General features: G+C 42.2%; 1 protein-coding gene across 2 annotated transcripts in view; it reads right to left on the bottom strand.

The window, feature by feature from the left end:
* Positions 1-5,680: 5,680 nt before the first annotated feature.
* The window catches only part of epha2b (eph receptor A2 b), a 29,072-nt gene continuing 9,414 nt past the window's right edge, over positions 5,681-25,338 (bottom strand). Inside the window, exons 4-17 of one of the 2 annotated variants that reach the window (XM_058084536.1) lie at positions 17,276-17,431; positions 16,184-16,543; positions 15,975-16,105; positions 14,900-15,071; positions 14,716-14,815; positions 13,669-13,724; positions 13,476-13,601; positions 12,775-12,960; positions 12,632-12,693; positions 11,901-12,110; positions 11,131-11,280; positions 10,842-11,035; positions 9,303-9,458; positions 5,681-7,149 (exon numbers count right to left, since the gene is read on the bottom strand). In XM_058084536.1, coding sequence (XP_057940519.1) covers positions 7,041-7,149; positions 9,303-9,458; positions 10,842-11,035; positions 11,131-11,280; positions 11,901-12,110; positions 12,632-12,693; positions 12,775-12,960; positions 13,476-13,601; positions 13,669-13,724; positions 14,716-14,815; positions 14,900-15,071; positions 15,975-16,105; positions 16,184-16,543; positions 17,276-17,431 — 2,168 coding nt within the window. In that variant the 3' untranslated portion in view covers positions 5,681-7,040. Of the gene's footprint in view, positions 7,150-9,302; positions 9,459-10,841; positions 11,036-11,130; positions 11,281-11,900; positions 12,111-12,631; positions 12,961-13,475; positions 13,602-13,668; positions 13,725-14,715; positions 14,816-14,899; positions 15,072-15,974; positions 16,106-16,183; positions 16,544-17,275; positions 17,432-25,338 lie in introns of both variants that reach the window. The other variant, XM_058084535.1, reaches the window with a different exon arrangement.

Below are 25,338 nucleotides of genomic sequence, written 5' to 3'. Positions count from 1 at the left end.
TTCACCTTTTATAGTTTGCCATTTCCTGACATTCCATGGCCTGGCAATAAAGATTACACTATTAATATGTGACTAAATACAAATGAGTGGACCTTTGTTTTGGACCTGAGTGCGAACATGATCTCATCTCCAAAATGAACGTTCCTTTGTCTATATTTGACATCATTTAAAAGACAACCTGCAACAGCAGCTCCTTGTTCCTTGCTGGCCTTCCTTTCTGTTTTCTTTGCCGAGTGGAGAAAGGCATACGTCCGCCAAGGACAACAGGGGGAAATGGTGGGAAAAGCCCCAAAGAAATAGAGCTGGGACAGTTTGCAGTCCAACGTGACCAGGGAAAAGCGTGAGGGACTTTCTGTGGCTGGCCTGCACATGTGGAAGGTGACTAGAAGCTTGTTTGGCTTGTATCTTTGAGGACTCCCACAGCAGCAGACACAATGACACCATAATATTAGGCTAAGGTTCAAATGACAGATGCGGTATATACAGTATATGTTGGGGAAAAATAACACTGTCTGCACATTGACCATGCTTTCCCTCCCTCTGCTGCCTCTGCTGATCTAGGCCGCCCATTTGCTGAGGCACCAAAATAGCTTGGTGGGTAACATATTTTGATGAAACCAGGCTTCATGGTTGCTGCTGCCCACACGGAGGATGTGAGAACAGGAAGGACTTTTGCTGGCTAATGGTTCTGGTCACTTAGCCCCAAAACAAAATTGGCGAGATCTCAAGTCTGAAGGCCACACCAACAGGATGTGCCTGAATTCAAAGATGGGCTTAAGTAATTCACTCCCTGCTTTGAGTTTTTAGTGGGCCGCCACAGCCGCCATGATAGTGGCAAAGGGAGGCCTCGGGCTCTAACTAAAACCTCCCCTACATGTGCGCCCTAATTGATTTAATGACCATAATTATCTGCAGGGATGCATGTTGTGCAAGGCACAATTAATGACCTCCACAACCTATGCAGACAGGCGGAAATTAAGAAAAGGGGGGCACTGAGACAAACAGTGTTGTAGAAAGGAGGCGCACATCCTGCTGGGTGAACGGAACATGACAAAGCACTCCTTGTCTCTTTGCTTGTTTACGGAAACATTTATTTTCCTGTGTAATATTCATTTTCGGTTCTTGGCACTTGGCACACAGATGTGCACAGGATGTACCACCCACCAAGTTATGAGGTTCACCCACCCAATGCAGCCGACTTGGGTTGCATTTTTCACGTGAGCTTTGTGGGGGTCTCCATCGTTTTTGTTCAGTTCACATTATACAGTATCTCATTAAAGCGAATACAGCCATCACAGTTTGGCAACCCTTTTTATTATGGTATATATACTATACTATACTATACTTAACACATACTACAGTATTAATTGGTCCTGTACCCTAGAAACCACCCATGAATGATACGGGAAAAGGCCGAAATGATACTGTGCCAAAGCCAAGGGCAGTGATACTGATAAAATATAGACTTTAACCATGTCCAGTATCAGCCCCCGTAGCTGTCCACTCAGAGCGCGCTGCTCTGGTATCGTGCCCGTGAAACAAATCAGAGAACAGCGCACGAGTGCTTAGAGCCTAGTGCTTCTCCAGTCATCAAAAAACCCAAACTTGATTAATGGAACTTTAATTGTCAGACATTGATAAGATAAGACTGTTGATAAAATATTATTGTTGAAATATTTTTGCAATTATTGTGTTTACACTGTTTAGATATAATACATGTAATAAATGGAAAATTTTCTGGAAACAAAATGGTCTTTTGATTAAATAGTACGTGATAATAAGCTCATGATTAAATAGTATGTGATAATAAGATCATCACATGGTTTGTCTGGTATCAGGCCAGGTATCATGCCCTCAAGTGTCAGTATCAGCCCGAGACCAAAGGTCGAGGGCTCATATACTGGCACTTGGGGGCATTAAATCTTAAATTCATTAAATTCTTTTATTATGATCTTACAACTATCAATAGAAAACAGATTCTCCATCCTGTCATATGTACAATTTATTTTTTAACTACTTTTAAATTGTCTGTGGTTTGTGTAATGTTAGTTCCACTTACCATAGCGATATGAATTCCACCTATTGTTCAGCCTCAAGAGTACAGTATCATGTCCCCAAATGTTAATCTTGTGAACCCATGGGTTCGATTCTCATTCATTTTCAGTCATTGGAAGACTAAAGGCATATAACTCGAATGACAGTGGAAATAGTGCAGTCTTCTGCCAAAGTGTGAAAAGTCATTTGTGATTGTTTGTATTGTGGTGCCCCGATCGATTCGGACACTTTTGACATCGGTCCATACTTGCTTTAAAAGGGTCCCCCTCCACATTCTTCATTTCAATCAAGAATGATTTTGCCTTCATAACACCACATGACATCACTTTAATATAGTTTAAAACCAGCGACTTAGTTTAAAATTGGATTTGACTTGTAAAGAAGCTTTGGCGATGTGTGTCTAATCTCTGTTCAGTGCATAAAACATTGAAGTTGTCCCTCTGCAGAGCTTAGACGGGACTTAGGCAGCGAATTGTGTGCTGAAAAACCCCCATCAGAAATGCGAGAGAGAGAAAAAAGAGAAGTGGAAAGACACATGAAGACCAATATAGCCAGAAATTGGAGGATGTGTTTACTGGTCAGAAACCCAATGCTAAAGTTAGTCGGGACGTAAATTCCACAGTGTTGCTGGCTTTTTTCCCCCACAATGTGTGCATGACAGGAGGACAAAAAACAAAACACCGCCTGTCTGTTCATGTATGAACAGTGATAACTTCCTTCTTCTAAATTTACCTAAAACATCTAAGAAGCCACAAGGAGGAAGAGTGAAAGCTGCGGTTCTCCCTCAGGGGGAGGCGGGGTCTGTGTCCTGGACGCCAAGCCTTCCATACAATGGCCCAACATGCAAATGTGGCCTACTGTAAACCTTTAGCATGGTTCAACCCTCCACCCACAAAGGCCTTCGTCGTCTCCTGGGCTCCCCATGCACCCCTGTTATTTACCGTCCTTAATGACAAGATACAAACTTCCACACATTCAGCCGAGACAGAGCGAGGATAATCTCTTTACAGCTGACGACAGGAACATAAACCAAAACCCCTCCAGCGATGCTCAGTTTTGGACACACTCACAAGTGGATTTGCATAAAACCAAAGAGTACAATCAGCAGCTGAACACCCTAACTCTGCCTCTCCCTTTTTCCATCTTGTATTGGGGGGAAAAAAAGAAAAAAAATGCACCACGCGGCGAAACGCTATGAGAGAATGGATGGATGGATGGGTAGCGATGGAAAATGGCTTTCTCAGTTTAGAACTGTCGCACAAAGCCGCAACTATTTTTGAGGCGTTCTATCGGTCGGGGGGGGGCAGAACACACAGCCAGCTGGAAGTCAAGGACAAAGACTCGCCAGAGACTTAGTGACAAATCCCGATTCCCAGGCTTCCTTTGAAAGTGGCTTCTTTCTTACCGAGTCTCTGTTGACCCACACATTAATTCCATAGTTCAACATTGACATTCCTCATTCAAGTAGGATGCTCTTATGTGGCTAATGCATTATCGTTTGCATTCATCAAGGTAAGCGGACCATTTGGCCATCGGGCTAAGGTAAAAAACTGAATCCAAGTGTCCCGGCTTATGTAAGGTCCAAATTAGGCAATTCAAATGGTTTACTGCTTCTCAGAAAAAGTGTTTTGGGTGGCAAAAAAACACATCTTGAAAAATGGGCAATGTTACCCATCAACATATCATAAATGACATCTCTTTGTTGACTCGCTGTTTGAATGATTGGCAATGGTAATGGTTTTATTCCAATTGAACATGCATCAGATTCCAATTGAGTGCATCCCATAATCAGTTCACAGTTCCACATGTCCAAAAGGAGTAGGAAGAAGCAAAGCTTATTAAATCCTACCCCTCCATCTGGTACTTTTACAATCAGTAACTGTTACATTTGTTCACTTCCTGCTCTCCATAATACAGTTTATTTATTTATTTATTTATTTATTTATTTATTTATTTATTTATTTATTTATTTATTTATTTATTTATTTATTTATTTATTTATTTATTTATTTATTTATTTATTTATTTATTTATTTATTTATTTATTTATTTTAATAATGCACCTCGTACTGAAGTACGAGGTGATATGACCATCCAATGACATAATGGGTACCATAGTAAGTGTCAATATAGTGATATATATAGCACATCATGACTGGTTCAAGACTCTTCATCCTTGTATTTAGCAAACATCAACTGCTTGTATTGTTTCTTGAATTGGCTCATCGTTGTGCATTGTTTGAGTTCCTTACTCAATCCATTCCATAGTTTGATTCCACATACTGAAATGCTATGGCTTTTTAACGTAGTCCTAGCATATAAGTGTTTCAAATGTAGTTCTTCCCTGAGATCATATTTCTCCTCTCTTGTAGAGAAGTATTGGATGACATTTTTAGGGAATTAGTTGTTTTTAGCCTTTGCATTATTTTAGCTGTTTGATTCAACACCGTCACTTTGATTATTCCTACCACAGCGTCTGGGAGGGTGTTCCAGATTCTGATGGAAGAATGAAGGAAGGTTCTGTCCAGTGTAGACGTCTCAGCATGAGGTATGGCCGCAACAAGATCAGCCATGGACGAGCTGACGGCAGTTATTCTGCAAGGTGTGAATCAACATGCCAGCAAGCGCCGCGCACCCGCGCCTCCATCCCTTCCTGCCGGTGCAACTCTTAACCAATCAAATGAACGCCGCTCATTGTCTTTAAATGCGCAGGACTGGAGGCCACCGTGCGCATCATGCACCACGTATGCCATCTCGTGGGACATTACATCTGTTCCTGACAGTTCCATTAAACACAGCAGCAGGCTAATCCAGGTATTTTGCTTGTTTTCTACCAGTATTCCTGCTCTACATCGCCAAATAGGAGAACATTTGACTTTATATTCTCAGTATATCCTCATCAAAAAATATATCATACAGCCAGATTTTAACAACAAACTTTATATTAATTCTTGTTTTCAGTTATTAAAATACGTGTTGGCTCATTTGCATACCAACAGTGATTGGATGGTATTTTGTTTTGGACGTTGGTGGTCGGCAGGAGACTGTCTTGGTGGATAGACTGAAACAGCTTGTGTGGACGTTGACCTGCCCCTGATGTTGGTGCGGTGCCCGCATCGGGGCAGGCCCCCACTCTGGGGCAGTGTGGCATCACTGATGTTGGCGCGCCGCCCGCATTGGGTCAGACCCCCACTCTGGGGCAGTGCGCCTTCCCTGATGTTGGCGCGCCGCCCGATTCGGGCGGGCCCCCACTCTGGGGCAGTGCGCCCTCCCCGATGTTGGCACGGCACCCGCATCGGGGCAGGCCCCACTCTGGGGCAGTGTGCCTTCTCCAATGTTGGCGTGCCGCCCGCTTCGGGGCGGGTCCCCACTCTGGGGCAGTGCGCCTTCCCCGATGTTGGCACGGCGCCCCCATCGGGGCAGGCCCCACTCTCTGGCAGTGTGTCTTCCCCTGTACTGAGCACACCGTGCGGCCCCACCTCTTTTGCCACTACGATCCCCCGGCTCATATACATAACAAATCACATGTAATCATTAGACGAAGCAAATAAACTAAATATAAATGATGCATTATTGTACATCAATGAAGATTAGCCAAAATGCAGTTTAAGACTTTATTGCTCCACATACAGTATGTAATGAAAGCAAAAATATTCCGCAAAAAAAGGGACACATAGCTTTTTTTCTATGTAGGATGACAGAGCTACCTTCAATCATAATAATCCCAGCTCAGTGTTTATCAGGATGAATAAATAAAAAAAGTAACAAATAAATAGACTATTAAATACAGTTTTTAAAAAAATAGGAGGCAAAAATGAAGGTTTTTGCTTTTTAAAAAGGATTTGGGGTTTTTTTTTTTTGGTTTGAATTGCTTTGGATAGAACAGACGTGGAAAATTTACAAATCTGCTGACTAATACTCATATAAAATGGAATTCCAATGACAATACAAAAAAAATATCCCTTTTCCAAAGCTAGAGCTCCAAAAGAATCATAGAAACACTTGAAACAAAATGCAGTAAAATTCAAGTAAAGGAAGTTGAACATCAGTAACACAACAATTTGCAGTCATCAATGAAGAGCACCAGAGAAGCAAACAGGCACTTGGAAGAATGTCTTTCAACATCAGGAAAACGTGGCACTTCATTCTCAAAGCATATCTTTGCATCAATGATGCTCAAATCAAGAACATGACCATTTGTGTGTGTTGTTCCCCAAAACAGACCAGACACTGACATTGCAACCCAAACTATTATTTAGTATGAAATCATCTCCTCATTACATCGCTTCCATCTTCATTACCGGCAAGCTAAAAACAGCATCGGATAGCGTGTCTTTACATTTGCGCCACTCCTGTTTGGCACAATAAGACATTTTTCTATTCCTTATGTCCAAAACCACAACATTTTCAAAGGAAGTGCTACATTAGAAATTCTTTAATTCCAGTGGTTTTGGTAAACTCAAAAAATATATACAAAAGTACCTAATATGTAAAAGTATAAGCCTGACAGAATCATAGCTTAGTTTCTGTTTGCCCAGCTCCAGCTACTTTCAAGCTCCCCTTGTGACCTCACGTGTCCTCAGCGGTGGAACAGGAAGTACTCGGCTGGATCTCTCTCCTCCCACGCCGCCACACCTTCTGTGTATGCTCAATACTGTGTGCACGTTTGCAAAAAGCCATTCCCACAAGTGATTTTTTAAATTCTCTTTGAAGGAGGAATGCAAAGTCTAGAAAGGCCTGGAAAATGAATTGCAGAAAAAGAAAAATCTACTTTGTTAATGTTGATGTCCAGTCTGCTGCAAATTAAAAAAAAAACTGTACAGAAAGTTCCGTTTTTGTTCCTTTCAGTCGACACCAATGAGATGTCACAGCTCTTCAGGTCGCGTCCATCACAGCCTCCCGTGCAGCATCGCTCCAGCTCAGTTAAGAGTCCAAAAGGGGCTTTCTGCTTCAGTGCTTGATATGAAGTCCATGAACGATGCCCATCACACTGCAAACACACTCAGGGTGCTGGTCTGGTCCTTCAGACCCAAAATGCTGTAGGCGATTCTTTTCAAATGGCCAGGGAGCCTGACTCCAATGTTCTTGATGTCCCTGTTGGTAGGAGACATGACAGAAGTGCCGAGTGGTTAGCATGTATAGGCCTCACAGTCAGGTTCAAGTACACATTCCAAAAACATGCATGTTGGGCTAAATGGTTGTTTGTCTATATGTGCCCTGTCAGCTGGGATAGGCTCCAGCAATGATTGTCATTATTAATAACTGGCAGGAGGACTGCATTCCTTTTGATAACATGTTTTTATGTATGTGCATGAAGACGCGTACAGAGGGCTTTGGATTGTTTCCAGCAGTTCTACATATTTGACGGTGGCGAAGGTGGCAAGAGGAACTACATTATAATAATATAATATAATGGTAATGGTTTTATTTCATTTGAACATGCATCAGATTCCAATTGAGTGCATCCCATAATCAGTTCACAGTTCCACATGTCCAAAAGGAGTAGGAAGAAGCAAAGCTTATTAAATCCTACCCCTCCATCTGGTACTTTTACAATCAGTAACTGTTACATTTGTTCATTTCCTGCTTTCCTAATATAGTTTAAGTTTTTTTTTATATTTATATTCACATTCACATTCACATTCACATTCACATTCACATTCACATTCATATTCATTTATAGGGAGTCCTTTAAAAGGAAATTGGTACAGATCTACGAAGTGCTTCAGTGTGTTTCACGCTTTAGTATTTGTGTTTGGTATTGTGTTGTTCCGCTAACAAGTACATACTGTAACTGTAACTGTTACATTTGTTCACTTCCTGCCTTTCTAATATAATTGAAGTTTTTTAATGTAATTTTTTTAATTTTTATTTTTTAAATATTTTTTAAATAATTTTATACATAATATATAATAATACTACTAATAATTAATACTCCTCCTCCTCCTCCTACTACTACTACTAATAATAATAATAATTATTATTATTATTATTATATATTATAATATAATATTATAATTATATTGTAATATAATATTATAATTAAATATAAATATAATATAAACATAATAATTTCTGTAATTATTATTATTATTATTGATAAAGCTATTATGGTTATTTATTTGATCCTACACCAAGTTTTGTGAACAGGATGGAGGTCTCCACCAAGAAGCCGGATTTACACTCTGGCCCCATTCCAACACAATTCAAGCTCCTGTGCCTTGAAATAATCACCGATTCATCCCAGGCCACTAAACACCCGCTTCCTCTCCGTTCATGACCAACTTGATGACAACAGAAGGTGGGGCGAGGCTCGCATTAAAGAACAACATGTTGCAACTTTGCAGCACGGCAGCCATCATTATAGCTTTAATTATTTAACAAGGATTCCCCCCATGTGACCATGAATCACTCGGCTGCTAGTAAATAGCTGCTGGTTTCTTCAAGAGTGCTACCAGATGGCGACGACGTGGGGCCACAAAATCACACCATTGATATGACAAACACATCAAAAGGGTTTGTCATCTGTTTCACAATCCGGCACATCTCCCAAATCACAGCCAGCTAAGATATGTTGGGCATTCAGGCGGGGGAAGACGGCTCCTGTGGGTTCCTTTGGACTGCTTGTGCGGTTGGAAAAAGCTCTGGCCCTCATTATTGTCCCAAACAAGCAGATATTATGTGCTTGACTAAGCCTTTTCTGTAAATGTTTAGGCAATTTCATTCCTTTTAAGAGCTCCTACACATATGAGAAGATAAGACCCTGTGATACGTTCAAGCATGCATGCAGGACTTCAATTTCCTCCTGCTTCAAAGAATGCTCTCTCTCGCTCGACTTTTACAGAAACCACAAGTGCCAAAAGTGACTTTTTGAGGGTTTGCAAAAGCGCCACTCGGGGCAAAGTGTGTGTGGGTAGAAAGAAGGGATGAGAGAAGGAAGAAGAGCTGCTGTGACCTCAATCGGCCGTCATCATTCTATTGCTGCAAAGACAGAAAGCCACATCTTTCTTCTTCCTTCTCTTACTTTTCTCATCACAAACGTTCAACAAGTTATGACTGAAGCTTGGAGATCTTAATGATGCCAACCATTCAGCAGCCGGGTCAAAAGAAAATAAAGAAACTACCAGGAGAAAGTCAAGAACAGATGTCCCGCTGGGAGTAAAAACCCTCTTCAGCAATGTGTTGACTTGAAGAATAATAATAATAAAATGAAATATGCATCATCAGCAACACCGAGTCCCACTTACTCATTCTTCATCTGCAGGACCTGGTCCATGCTGACGATGCCGGCGCAGCTGAAGTTCTCGCTGTACTGGCTCATCTTTATGGACTCCAGCCACTCCGACACAGACCTGAAGGGGGACCCGTCTGAGCCGCTGACGCTGGGCAGGCGGATGGCTACGCTGCAGGAAGAGAAGAAGAAACACCCCAAATGATTGTAATGGACAGGCTCGGCCACAACAAAGGCAAGACGACTGACGGCTTTAATTACAGTGCAGGAAGCTGCTTTGTGATAAAAACCAGTTGGAGCAGTCAGGGGAAAAGAGACGATTAAGACATGACAATGGCGGCCCTTTTGTGCCTTTCCACTCTTGCCTGGTTTGTGCTCTCACAAAAGAAGACATGCCCTCTTGCACACGCTCACACCAAAAGAGATTGAAGAGCGCTGGTGTTGTTTTACAAAGACTGAAGTCACTTTTTTTTGGTGAGTTCAGGATAAGAGCCGCGTCCTTTTCTAGCGCCAATGCTCAACTCGTGTTTAGTAGGAGTGTCACAAGATCTCGCAAGATTAAAACACAAATTTGAATTAGTCACACAAGAAATGAACACAAACTTGATAATGTTGTGTGTCTGTTTGTGTCGGTTTTCATCAAGAGAGGCGAAATATGATATCAGGGAAGAACTAAATTTAAAAATGATTATGTTAAATATTACATTATGTGAAATCAGAGTGAAATCGCTTGTTACAACAATAAGACAAAAAAGGTCAGTAAGGATAATTCATAATGCCGCCTACAGAGAACATACTAACTCCTTATTTCTAAAATCACAAATACTTCAACTTGCTGATATAGTTCATCTTCAAACAGCTAAAATAATGCATAAGGCTAAAAATAACCAATTCCCTAAAAATGTCATCCAATACTTCTCTACAAGAGAGGAGAAATATGATCTCAGGGAAGAACTACATTTGAAACACTTATATGCTAGGACTACGTTAAAAAGCCATAGCATTTCAGTATGTGGAATCAAACTATGGAATGGATTGAGTAAGGAACTCAAACAATGCACAACGATGAGCCAATTCAAGAAACAATACAAGCAGTTGATGTTTGCTAAATACAAGGATGAAGAGTCTTGAACCAGTCATGATGTGCTATATATATCACTATATTGACACTTACTATGGTACCCATTATGTCATTGGATGGTCATATCACCTCCTACTTCGGTACGGGGTGCATTATTAAAAACAAAACAAAATAAAAAATCTTAAACTGTATTATGGAAAGCGAAAGTGAAAAAATGTAACAGTTACTGATTGTAAAAGTACCAGATGGAGGGGTAGGATTTAATAAGCTTTGCTTCTTCCTACTCCTTTTGGACATGTGGAACTGTGAACTGATTATGGGATGCACTCAATTGGAATCTGATGCATGTTCAAAAGAAATAAAACCATTACCATTACCATTTATAATAGACATTACCATGAAAAATGTTTTTTCATACAGCACTTTTTTAGATGTTTATTCTCAGCTCTAGCATGAATAATCAAATCAAGTTACCGTGGGTCAAAGTCCGCAATGGCTTTTAGGGAGTCTGGACTGCGCAGTAGTTTGTCCAGCAGGCTGACAATGTCCCCGAAACGCGGTCGTTTGGAGCGGTCCTGTAGCCAGCACTGAAGCATGAGCTGGTAAACAGCCGAGGGACAGTCCATGGGTGCTGGGAGTCTGAAAGCCTCGTTGATGGCTTTCATTACCTGAAAGCAATTTAGAATGGAGCTTTGCTGATGATGGTTGTAAAAAACAAAAATGAGCCAGCAACCTAAAACCGCATGTTTCAACTAAATCTCACCTCGTGATTACTCATGTCCCAGTAAGGCCGTTCACCAAAAGCCATGACCTCCCAAATGACGATGCCAAAACTCCACACGTCGCTGGCTGAGGTGAACTTCCTGTATGCAATTGCTTCTGGAGCAGTCCAACGGATGGGGATCTTTCCTCCCTGTTGAACAAAAATGATGTCAGGGCTCTCAAGTTCTTCCCCAAATTGTTTCCACACAGTTGAAAGCATGCCCTTAACCAAAGTATCTTGGTTAGATAAATAATTAAAGGGGACCTATTATGCTTATTTTTCGACCCTTTGTATTGAGTTGCGGTCTCCTATAGAGCAGCTACACACAATAACTTGAGAATCTGAACCTATTCCAGCTGTATTTCTTTGGATTTGTGCTACCTGCTAAAACGGTCTGATTTAATTTATTCTGCTCTAGCCCCGCCTCTGGGCATGCCCACTGTGCTGTGATTGGTCACACACCCAAAGTGCTTCCTAACTATGAACCAAATAAGGAAGGCTGCCCCTCTGTGACATCACAAAGGGGCAGTTTTCCTAAGTCTTTTGAAACAGAGCTTTTTGAGCCATCCCAAACTTCTTTCAGGGCTCACTTCCAAATGCGGAAAACTCATTATCTGAAATTTTGGCATCATTTAACATGAGAATACAAAATTCTAACTACATTTATAGGTCAGAAGAGATGAAAAAGCATAATGGGTTCCCTTTAAGATTACATAGAGAGTAAGGGGTGAAGCCTAACTGAATTGATTAAGTAACACACATCTACTCACACTTGTGGTGTACGTCCCCTCAGGATCGTCCTCCAGCACTCTCGACAAGCCAAAGTCGGACACTTTACACTCCAGATTGGTGTTGACCAGGATGTTACGAGCGGCCAAGTCACGGTGGACGTAGCTCATATCAGAGAGGTACTTCATGCCGGCTGCGATGCCACGGAGCATTCCCACCAGCTGGAAGGAGGAAATCTCACCGTCGCGATCCTGATGGCAAGAAAATGCACAACTTTAAAACGTTCAGCAAAATTCACGTACATAAAATGACCCAATTGTTCAGTCACATCCTAACTGTAGTACTGTATCTGTCTTAAGTTCAGTATTTAGCCTTTTTGACCCCTGAGAACAACTGGGAAGCTTTCTAGATCTTTCAGGATCTGCACCCATTCCAGCTCTATTTTCTCAGGGCATGCCCACTTTGCTGTGATTTGCTCCGGACTACTGCCAAACTCCACTGTCTCATTTTGTCGTTATAGGACTTAATAATAAACAAACAAAACATTTGGACAGCTACTTGAAGAGAGTGGTAATGTAGGAACTGCTGGTACGGTGGAGGTCAGAAGAAGCCAGACCTGAGGGCGCTGCCTCCACATCATGTGCTTGAGCAGGAGCACTCATTGGCGGACACACTTTGTCAGAGGCACCGACCTTGCGGGTGTGTTTGTCCTCGTGCATGAGCAAGTGTATCTACCTGGAATGTAATGTAGAATAAATGTAAATGGACTTACCCTGAGGTACCTGTCCAGTGCTCCATTCTCCATGTATTCTGTCACAATCATGGCGTGTTTGACTGCACACAAACATATAAAAATATCACAACTGAGTGTCTCAAAAGAGGTAGGAAAAAAGAACGTGTTTAAGATGTCCTTACATTTGGTGACCACTCCCTCCAGGTGAATGATGTTCTGATGGGAGAACTGTCCCATGATGGAGGCCTCGCTTAGGAAGTCCTGCCTCTGTTTCTCGGAGTAGCCTGGCTTTAGTGTCTTGATCGCCACCGCTACCTCCTTCCTGCCGGGCACCTTCAGAATCCCACGGTACACCTCACCAAACTCTCCTGAAAGACAGCCATTGGACACTTTAGAAAAGAGGTGTCTTAAGGAGTATTGGATTCCAGCCTGTGGGGGTCGGGGGGTAAAGTAAGTGCGTATGGCTGTTTCATCGGGGGCTCCCCTGAAGAGGTTTGTTCAAGTGGAAGATGGCCTGTGGTGTGGGAGTATGGGAATCAGCTGTCACATGAGAAATAGTAGGGAGGGGGGGTCTGGAAGTGGGAGCTGAGGTGGTGGGGGTGTATGTTGGGACACAAAAACAATGAGTTCAAAGGGTAAAAGGAGGTTCCACTTGAATAAACATCTCATGTTTTGATGATTTGGGAAGTGCTGATGTATCGGTTGCAACATAACAAAATGTCTCTACTTGTTGTGCAAGGACTCCAGCCAGGTTGATGTTAATCTCAATAAGATAAGCCGCTGTCAATCAACAGAGTAAGCTGCGGAAAATGTGCAATCTAAACAGCCCAATCGGGGATAGAAGCATCTCTCAGCATGCTCCGAAAAAAGGCCCATCACTCACCGGCTCCAATGACTTTTTGTTTGGTTACGTGGTTGGGGTGGATCTCGGTGGCAAACTTAAGAACGGCTGTGCTGGGGTCCTCGTATGTGTGCGGGTCCACGTAGGTCTTCAGGGGCTTCAGTTGCTCTAAAAAAAAGAGAAAATTGTTAAACACTCAATTGCTAATCATGAATAAGAAGAATATTTTGTTTACCTGGGCTGGAGAAGTACGTGTCCTCTGGTCCTTGTCTGGTGTGAGAGTTTCTTTTCCTGAATTAAAAGAAAATTACATTGTAATCTTTTAAGTACTCTAATTTTATGCACTTTTAATGCACTCTAACTACAAATTTATGAACAAATGATGTGTGCAACGATGCTTGTATTACATTTGTACTTGTTGGCGGTACAACACAATACCAAACACAAATACTTAGGCGTGAAACACACTGAAGCTAGAGGCCTACCTCTCTTGTCTCCAATAATGTGCCACTCTGTACCAATTTCCTTTTAAAGGACTCACTTAAATAAAAATAAAAATAAAAATAAAAATAAAAATAAAAATGAAAATGAAAATGAAAATGAAAATGAAAATGAAAATGAAAATGAAAATGAAAATGAAAATGAAAATGAAAATAAAAATAAAAATAAAAATAAAAATAAAAATAAAAATAAAAATAAAAATAAAAATAAAAATAAAAATAAAAATAAAAATAAAAATATTAAAAAAAACTTAAATTATACTAGGAAAGCAGGAAGTTGTAACAAATGTAACAAATGTAACAGTTACTGATTGTAAAATATATTGACACTTACTATGGTACCCATTATGTCATTGTATGGTCATATCACCTTGTACTTCAGTACGAGGTACATTATTAAAAAAAAAAAGTTAAATTACAGTTACTGATTGTAAAAGTACCAGATGGAGGGGTAGGATTTAATAAGCTTTGCTTCTTCCTACTCCTTTTGGACATGTGGAACTGTGAACTGATTATGGGAGGCACTCAATTGGAATCTGATGCATGTTCAAATGAAATAAAACCATTACCATTACCATTCTCTAGAATATAAGAAAATTAACAAAGGCTACACACAGGGCACACAAATCACATCACAATGAGATCAAGATAAATGAAATAGAAAGTTATTAAAAGGAAGAGGCGAGCCAAACGGGATGTAAGAAGTGATGTGGAGGTCCAGCAGAAAAAAAGAGGAAGAATTAGAGAGGAAGCTAGGGCAGGAGGGGGGTGTGGTTACTGACCGTCTGCGGAGGAAAAGGACCAGAACCAGTACGAACAACAAAGCTGCCCCTAAGACTGGCACGCCGAAAACCAGCGCAGGATTGGTCTGAGTCAGAGGTTCTGGAAAATTAAAGAAGCATTTTTAAAGCTGAACCACTCTAAAATATTGAAGTGGCCTCAGCGGTTCTCCTCTCCTCTGTATACCTGCAGACGATGTATGAAACTCTTCCTCCACACTGGAGCCTCCGGGGGCGCCATCACTGCTGAGGGCCTGGACCCGAAATAGGTAGGCGGTGCCGGGGGCCAGATCATTGATCTCCACTGAGCTCTTCTCCAGGATCAGCACGGTGTAGGTAGTCACATCCAGATTGTCATCCTAGCAAGGAGACAGCAATGGAAACATGCTCATTTCAATATTTGTGGTTATTACGTTATTTTTGATCACAAGTGAATTGAATGCTTACAAAAGTCAAATTTCTCCACAATGTGTTGAAAACATGTATTTGTAGTATAAAGTATAAATTCATATATACGCTAAATCTTAATCTAAAAGTAAAAAGTATTTTGTGGCACAGCCCACACAGTGGTAATTTGGTCAAGCGCACCTCTGTGCGCTGCTAATTTGGTTGACAGGACTGCGGCCAGATGGGCATGGCGGCGCACCAGGGGAGGTGTCCACATTTTTAGCTTGGCACAGTGACAATTTTATGACAAAACAGCACACCACCTCCAACCTGGTCTAGTCTAAGCGCAGGCAAAGCGCAGCCTGCGCAGTGCAAGATGCCTGGATTAGCCTGCTGCTGTGTTTAATGTAACTGTCAGGAACAGATGACGTGTCCCATAAAGTGGCGTACGTGGTGCGCCTCTGATGGGCATTTAAAGGCAATGAGAGGTGTTGATTTGATTGGTTAGGATTACACTCAGCTCTTCTCACCCCTTCATGCCTTCTCTCCTCCCTCTTTATCATTTGTGCCGGTGGGAGGGATGGAGGCGTGGGTGCGCTGTGCCAGACTGCACTGCTCACGAAATTAGAGCCCTTAGTGTTGAAAATACTTTACAATTTCCATGATAACATGAATTATCAGGAATTCATGGGAAGATTATTCAATAAAGCTTTTATTTATTAAAAGGCACTGTAGTTAAAAATGTGGGGAAATGTCTTAACATTTTATATAAATTTACTCAACATATTGATTAGGCTTAACGATTAACTTCAATTCATGTCAATTATGAGCAAATGCATTGCAGCATCGCTATTCTAACATGAGAATAAAAGTACCTTTTTGCGATAGGTAAGCTCATAGCGGACTGGCCGAGGTTGAAAGCGTGGTCGGCGTGACACGTCCCAAGAAATGGACAGCCTGGTGGCGGTTTTCTCAACAAGTCGCATGGAGGTAATCTTTGGAGGATCTAAGGATACAGAGGGAATATTTAGAGGAATGAAACATGGAGTACACTGGGACTAGAGATGCTGAACAGATGAGTCACCCGTGTAGTGGAGAGACGTCGTCAGCACACTCGACGATGGTGGCCTGTTCATTCGTGGCGATGCCTGACTAGCGAACACGGACACGCCGCTGTGAGCCTCCACCATGAAGGTGTAGTTCAGGTGAGCGTCCAGCTCGCTCACTGAAACCTTAGTGTCCGTGAGGCCTGAACTCGATGGCTCGTAATGGATCTTGTCACCACATGGCTGACACACAGAACCATCGCAGCGCTGGCATTCCACGCTGTAGGTGATGTCCGTGCGGCCGCCTGTGTCCTCTGGGGGCCTCCAGGAGAGAAGGATTCTTCCAGCGGATAGTAGAGTGGTGGTTGCTGACAGGTCTCTGGGAGCAGAGGGGAGGCCTGATGGGTGAAGATGTGGAAAATGTTAAATTAGAACTTGGAGAAGGGAAACAAAACACAGGAGACGACATTGTATGAAAGCTATTTTCTTCTGGAGGGTGTCTGACATGACGTTAAGTTCTGTAGGCCAGTGGTTTTCAAATTGTGGCACAGTGAGAGGACACATTACAGCCGGGACCTCTCCTATCGCCCCCCCTCCCCCCTGAAAAACTGGTTTTCTGGCACATATTTGTACTGCGGTCATCATAGCAGTCACTAATTCAGTTAAACCAATTAACTAAAAAACAATTAATTTTAATTTCACAGCTTAACAGCTTCACGTTTCTTAAGCTGCTGTGCCTACCCTGAAGTCCTCGGGCACCTCACACGTTGAAAACCTGTCATGTAAGGTATGAAAGAGTTTGGTTGTTGAGACACACCTCTTAAATCATTCATGAATCAATCAAACATTGGACTTGAGCCCAGAATATTTTTAATCTTCACAATCGTATGCGTCCAACTTGATGGAAATAGTTGGAGGAAAGCCTTTTTCTGTTCCTAGAAGCATGCTTGGATGAGTTTGGTGTGGAAAAACCCTGAAAGACCTGACCTTTAACACCTATCAGATCAGCTAAAACAGAGGCAGTCTCAGGTTTAAATCAATGACCCCCGACCTCCCTCATCTTTAATTTAACTTACTAAGTTTGAAAAAGCCTGTTCTCGTAAATTTTAGAGATGAAGGCGTGTCATCACCTGAGCAGGGTCCGGTGGTGGAGTCACTGGGGGCGCGGTAGAAGCCGTCCTTACATGGACAGAACAAAGCCCCCGAGCCCAGCCCCTGGGTGTTGGCAGGACACGGTTGACACTTATCACCGGATGCTTCCGCTTTGAAGAAGCCAGGCTGGCATTCTGTAAAAGAACAAAAAAACATTTCCATGAGCAGATGAATGAGGATACGTGTGACTTGAGGCAAACGTCAACCCAGCCAGTTCCTCCACATCACTGAATCCTCTTTAAAGAGATTGCTTGTGCCTTGAACTTTTTACCTTGTATGTGTGAGCCAGCAAGGTTGAGTGGACATGTTATTAAGCGAAGGCCGAAAGGTCACATTTCGACGAGTGACAGCGATACGAGAGGGAAAACAGAGGCTCTGCACAGTGTTGACACAAGTCATTAAAACTCCTATCCATCGCTGCAACACTGCTCACATGAAGCCAACCCTGAGAAGAAAAAAATGCAGACTCCCCGACAAGCCGACGCTGTGTCTCTTTGCTTTTTTCACACACCAAAACACTCCTGCTGCTGCTGCTGCTGCCGCTGTCGTCGCTCTCATAACAAACACAACCAGTCGTCCCACATTCCGTAGCACTAATGCGGCCTTCAATGTTTTAAAGGAGAATTAAAGACAAACAGAAGGCACAGCTACAGTTTGACAATTTAGAGTGCCAAGAAAGTTGCATTCATGCTTCAAGTAAAATACAATCAGAGTCCCGTGCAACTTGGTCATCATGCAAAGTGGCTTTAAATTTGATAAAAAGCACAATAAAATAAAAGCACAATGATAAAAATTATCATGTTAAATATTGGCCACCAGTCCAGGGTGTACCCCGCGTCTCACCCAAAGACAGCTGGGATAGGCTCCAGCACCGCCGCGACCCTTGTGAGGAAAAGCGGTAGAAAATCAATGAATGAATGAATATTAAATTATGTGAAATCAGAGTTAAATCGCTTGTTGCGCATACAACAATAAGACAAAAAAGGTCAGTAAGGATAATTCATAATGCCGCCTACAGAGAACATACTAACTCCTTATTTCTAAGTTGATGTTTGCTAAATACAAGGATGAAGAGTCTTGAACCAGTCATGATGTGCTATATATATCACTATATTGACACTTACTATGGCACCCATTATGTCATTGTATGGTCATATCACCTCCTACTTTGGTATGGGACAAAAAATGTTAAAATAAAAAAAAAAATTATATATATATATATATATATATATATATATATATATATATATATATATATATATATATATATATATATATATATATATATATATATATATATATATATATATATATATATATATATATATATATATATATATATATATATATATATATATATATATTAGGAAAGCAGGAAGTGAACAAATGTAACAGTTACTGATTGTAAAAGTACCAGATGGAGGGGTAGGATTTAATAAGCTTTGCTTCTTCCTACTCCTTTTGGACATGTGGAACTGTGAACTGATTATGGGATGCACTCAATTGGAATCTGATGCATGTTCAAATGAAATAAAAACATTACCATTATCAAGTTCCCTTGAAATGAATATGCAGACGTAAAGCATAGCCGTCCTGAGTGGACCAAAAAGTGAAGCTCAATAATAATTTAATTAAATAATAATTAAATAATTAATGTTGCCATGCAAGATACACATTCCCACCCGGAATTTCTTGGAACCAATGAATTATGTTGATTATTTCAAGTCAAATGTTTGAAGGGGTAAGTGACTGTAAAGTGAGGGAACCACTGCTATATGAGATGTATATATATATTTATATACGTATGTGTGTGTACATACAGTACATACCAAAAATCCCAATATAACTTGTACAAGTAAACAAGTAAAGTGGCTGCGAACGAAGGCCACTCACCATTCTAGCACATTTTCCCCTTCTTGCACCACATGCACGCTTTTGAAACTCTATCGCCGAGATAATGTGACACTTGATTTCACACGTCCAGCTGGGTGGACAGACATGCAGGTAGCGCCACCCCGCTGTGCCTCACCATGCTGAAATATGAACTTAATACAGTGTGAAATTTCTCAGGGAGTGTGCCGTAAAAGAGAGTGAAAAGGAGGTCTACGGTCGGAGGCGGCGCCGCCGGCGGCTGCTGCTGCTCATGGCCTCACACACCGTGGCACATTCACACAAACGCATATGTTCACGTATGCATACGAGTACGCAAACCTCAGCCGTGGACACATGCTGGGAATCTAACTTCAGAGGGTGGATTATGTCTGCTGCCTGTCACCTGTTCAAGTCAATTCTGCTGTATTTATACATGCATGCATTGAACACACTCTCCTTCCTGTGCCACTCGCTGCATTTAAATAGCTCCCGACAGATGGTATAGGACTGTACTGCATGAACAACGTGAAGGCCCGAGCAAAATTGAGCCGATGCTACGCAGCAAATATGGCATGAACTGCTTTTTCAGTGTGCTTCAGTGGAGTGAAATTCATATGGAAGCCACAAATGATCAGACACAGCCGTGCTCCATTTAAGAGGGATTTACTCGATTGACCGTGGGCTGCTCTTTGACTTGACGGATAGCGGAGAAGCCCGCTGTGAAGTGCTGTGTACATTAACTTAAGTGCAGCGCAACAAAGGCAAAAAGAAAAGTCGTTTGCATGAAAAAGAACATGCAGGAGCTCACGTGTCACTCAAACCTCCCATCAAGACATGAAACCCCCGCAAACCCCCCTTCCTCAGCCAGCTGTTTCATTACAGGAGCCATCACTACTTATTAACAACAGAGGTGGAATGGCGACGGGGCAGAATGTTCAGGAGACCCGATCCTGCTCAGGACTGAGGAGAAAGGAGCAGACCCAACTTTGAGAAGGGTAAGCAGCTGCTGCCCCGAACCCGCATTCATCGCCCTACCTCTCCTCACTCGTAATCCCCAAATTCCTTACTGCCCCTCTGCAAAGAAGAGGGGTCTCCCAGCTAACCCATTAACATTGCTATTGACCGCTGAGCAGCCGGGAAAGAAAATGCCACGCCATTCAAGTGGGAAGAGAAAACACACACACAGATGGGAGTCGCCCGAGTGGCACAGAAGCACTGACTGCAAGGCGTCGTGGCAACGACGGCCTTACCGCTACTCCACATGGAGGATCAAGCTGCATGTACCAATTGGTATTTGGATACCAAAATACCCAACAAACAGACTTTTAGACGAAGAAAGAAAACATTGTGTGTGGATTGGCATCATACAGTAATTTAACACGGGTTCAATCCCACCCTCGGCCATCTCTGTGTGGAGTTTGCATGTTCTCCTCGTGCATGCGTGGGTTTTCTCTGGGTACTCCGGTTTCCTCCCACATTCCAAAAACATGCTAGGTTAATTGGCGACTCCAAATTGTCCATAGGTATGAATGTGAGTGTGAATGGTTGTTTGTCTATATGTGCCCTGTGAATGGCTGGCCACCAGTCCAGCGTGTACCCCGCCTCTCGTCTGAAGACAGCTGGGATAGGCTCCAGCACCCCCGCGACCCTCGTGAGGATAAGCGGTACAAAATGAATGAATGAATTATAGAAGTGTGTACACACAAACCTGATTTAACTAAGTACAAATGATGTAGCACCGCAACACGTGTTGCTTCCTTGTCATGTTGGAACTCATGTTTCTTTCTATGAACCACAACTCCCCAGCACTCATGCATCCCCAGACCAAGATGGAATCAAGACCCAATTATCTTGCTAATAACTTGTTTGGCTGGTTATTTAGTCAATAATGGCTATGTGTTGAATCATTTATATAAGTATATTATATAAGTTATACAGGTATGTACATTTTTCAGTGTAATTGCTTATTATTACGTGAGGTATACCTTAATTTCCAGTGTATAAGCTGCTCTTTGTTGAACTTTGAACCTAATACAGCATTGCAGCTAAATTATGACTATGTTCTAATTGATAGACTGACTTATAATAATATAATAATACATTTTATTTGTATAGCGCTTTTCAAAATACTCAAAGACACTTTACAGAAAAATGGAGTTGAATAAAAGCAAGTAAACAGAGTAAAAGATACGTTAAAATACAACATTCATTCGTTTATACACAGTTAAAACATGAGTAAAAGCGTCAGGTACAGCAGTCAGGTATAAAAAGTTAGACATTAAAAACAGATATATTTGCATTACGGTAGCTGAATAAAGTCGGCTGTTCTGATTAACTGACTCCTCCTCTTTTTTTTGGTCCATAGTGGATTTTGGGTACAACAAGAGGATTCTTCGACAACATTTCAAGGAAACGTCCTGATTTGGCCGTGAAGGCGCATTGTTCAGGGACACGGCAGGAAACAGGAAGTGTGAGGCTGATGCGGAGCTTCCTTCCTAAAGCGCTCATTTCATGAAAGCTCGGTCAACACAGCCAGCTTAACCAAGTGAAGAAGCAGCAGCACAAGTTTGGAGATGGATGAAGCAACAAAGGCCTAAAAAGCCCAAAGGAGGCCTCCTGGTACCAACATTTCCCTGCATGCATGAACCTAGGGCAGCTATTTTCCTCAACTTACTTCTACAAAGTGAAGTACTGTTTGTCATTTGAGAGGCCCCGCCATCCTCGAGTGGCTGTGTTTGTTTATTGAGGCTGAGTGCATGGGGGCCTGCTGCATTCTGGGAGCCCCCCGGACCAGCTAGAACCACAATGCCCCCCCTCCAGGTGTGTCTGCTGACGTTAAAATGGATGGGATGGTGACAGTGATGGATGTATGGTGGAATAAATGGATGAATGGGTAACATGGAGGCTTGACAAGAGAAATTGCCCCCAGGACCCCCGGGCATAAGTGGCAGAAGAGGAGGGGCCCAATGAAATTTGACAGTGGGCTTTTTAAAGGCAGAAAGGTCATGTCTGCCCGAGGGCAGTCGTGAGTTAAACCGTGCATGGCTTACTGGGACTTGGTGGCCAAGTAAAACAAACATGTTCGCAGTGAGGAGGAAGGAGGTGGAGGGGGGAGAAGGAGTGGAAGCGGCAGCCGGTCACTTGTGGCAAGAGAGGTTAAATCCAGAAGTATGGCCAAGGAACACAAAAACATGTTGAATGGATGACTACAAATAAATGCCATGCGTAGATCATTATCCAAACTCCTCCAAGATATCTTGCGGCACATTTTGGCTTTATGTCTCCAGGCCCTCCTCTCTCCCTTGCAGCCTCCACCATTCCTGAGGTACTTCAATCCATAATTGCAATATGTCATGTTAGTGTGTTTGTATCCAGCCTGACAACATGTCATTAGCATTTCGGGCCAGTCGGTCTGCGGTGGAACAATGAGGTTCTCTGTTGGGGGAAGTTACTTGAGTCAGGGGGCACTGGGGAGGGGGGTGGTGTGTGTAAAGGTGTAGGTAAGGGAGCGTAATGGAAGTGTGCAGGGATGGGGGTTGGTCATTAGCCAAAAGGATTAGCAGACCGACGGAACAGCTGTAAGGGCATTACATCTGTTTTACAATCGCACTCGGGCTTTCATCTGCCGCTGTTAACAAACACAATAAATTCTCTGATCCCCTTTCTCCTCTTGGCCTCTCTGACCACTGCGGGCAACAGGGGAGGGATGCACCGCATGCAAACTGAAGCAGCAGGTCTACTAATGGGAGTGATGACACAGAGTGAAAACACTGAAATCTCTCATAGTATTGAGTAAGGACCTCAAACAATGCACAACGATGAGCCAATTCAAGAAACAATACAAGCAGTTGATGTTTGCTAAATACAAGGATGAAGAGTCTTGAACCAGTCACGATGTGCTATATATATCACTATATTGACACTTACTATGGTACCCATTATGTCATTGGATGGTCATATCACCTCATACTTCAGTACGAGGTGCATTATTAAAAAAAAAAAACAACAACCTTAACCGTATTATGGAAAGCAGGAAGTGAACAAATGCAACAGTTACTGATTGTAAAAGTACCAGATGGAGGGGTAGGATTTAATAAGCTTTGCTTCTTCCTACTCCTTTTGGACATGTTTAACTGTGAACTGATTATGTGATGCACTCAATTGGAATCTGATGCATGTTCAATTGAAATTAAACCATTACCATTGCAAATGCATTTTTAGAAATAACTTTCAATGTTGTATTTTTTTTAATTCACTAAATACAATATACTTTTCTACATTAATGTAAAAAAAATATATATCGACCCTTTGTATTGAGTTGGTCCTATAGAGCAGCTACACACAATAACCCGCACAGAAAACTTTTTAGATTTTCCAAAATCTGCACCTATTCCAGCTATATTTCCTTGGATTTGTGCTTACTTCCAAAACGGTCTGTTTTAATTTATTCCACCCATGACCCGCCTCCGGGCATGCCCACTCGAAATGCTTCCTAACTATTTAGGTGAATTTAAACTATATTAGGAAAGCAGAAAGTGAACAAATGTAACAGTTACTGATTGTAAAAGTACCAGATGGAGGGGTAGGATTTAATAAGCTTTGTTTCTTCCTACTCCTTTTGGACATGTGGAACTGTGAACTGATTATGGGATGCACTCAATTGGAATCTGATGCATGTTCAAATGAAATAAAACCATTACCATTACCAGTATTGGAAAAGAAAAACATTTGAGGAGACAGCCTGGTGGCAAAAACAGCACTACCTCTACTCTACCATGCACTTCCTGGTAGAAATGCACCAATAAACGAAAAGACGTGTCAGGCAGAGCACCAAATGGAAAGTGGCTGAGCGTGGCCACAATAGAAAGCCCTGAGCCAAACGGGTCGGGGAGTCATCCAGGGATTAGGTGGCCTCCGGTTTCCGCTGGTCCTGTGAGCAGCGAAGGCTGGGTGGGTGTTGGGATGAGGAGATGAATGACAAGCCGGGGACCAAAGTGCTGACCTCACCTCACACACCAGCAGAACAACACAATGCTCTTCACATTGCAACGACCCCCCCCCCTTCCATAAACGTGCATCCATACACAGAACATTCAGGCTCAGGAATGTTACATCGAGGAAATATGGCCCAACTTCCTTTCCAGCAGCAACACACACAGAAACAATAACAGTTTATGAAGGTCCTTATCTGACTAACATCCACAAGTTATTTTAAACCATACAAATCTCAATTCACACCAAATGATGTGAAACTCTTGTAGTAAAGTCAAACAGGGGCTAAGTTTAGCTAACAACTGTTGACCCATGTTTGCTTTTTCTTTGGCTTTTGTGGATTTTTTTGTGACATTTCCTGCAATATGATAAGATTGTCATTACAGTTGGTCCAGGGTTTAAGTACTGGGCTGATGGATACCCCCTTCCGCCATCATGAGGGGGTCATGGATTCTGTGCGCTGTTACAAATAGTTTTGAGAGGAGAAGGTAAGCTTATTTTTCCATATTAGCCTGAGACAATATTTTAAGAAGCTAGAAAGGCCTGCAAGACGACCACAAAGGATAAAAGTGAGGAATTGTTCAGATTATGGCTGTGTTCGAAACCGCATACTTACCTACTACTCATACTAACATTTTGAGTATGTAGTGCGTCTACACTGGCAGTATGCGATTTTTGAGTATGCGGGAAGTTCGCAATGAAATTCGAAATGTTGAGTATGTATCATCAGCTTACTACTCACACTCAAATTACCCAGGATGCAGTGAGACATGACGTCACCACGGAAAAAAAAACGTTGGCTGAACACTGAGCAGCAGGATGGACCAAACAGCGGTGCCAAGCAGGATATATTGCAAGTTGGTTCGCTTCTTATTTTCAAAGTAAAAGCAGTGATTTATTTTATGTTTTTTTGTATGAGAAAAGTAATGGGGTGTTTTATTCATTCATTCATTCATTTTCTACCGCTTATCCTCACAAGGTCGCGGAGGGTGCTGGAGCCTATCCCAGCTGTCTTCGGGCGAGAGGTGGGGTACACCCTGGACTGGTGGCCAGCCAATCACAGGGCACATATAGACAACCATTCACAACAACCATTCACACTCACATTCATACCTATGGACAATTTGGAGTCACCAATTAACCTAGCATGTTTTTGGAATGTGGGAGGAAACCGGAA

This window comes from Doryrhamphus excisus, chromosome 10 (assembly GCF_030265055.1).
Source record: "Doryrhamphus excisus isolate RoL2022-K1 chromosome 10, RoL_Dexc_1.0, whole genome shotgun sequence".
Taxonomy (NCBI): domain Eukaryota; kingdom Metazoa; phylum Chordata; class Actinopteri; order Syngnathiformes; family Syngnathidae; genus Doryrhamphus; species Doryrhamphus excisus.
This window is presented reverse-complemented; position numbering and strand designations above follow the sequence as displayed.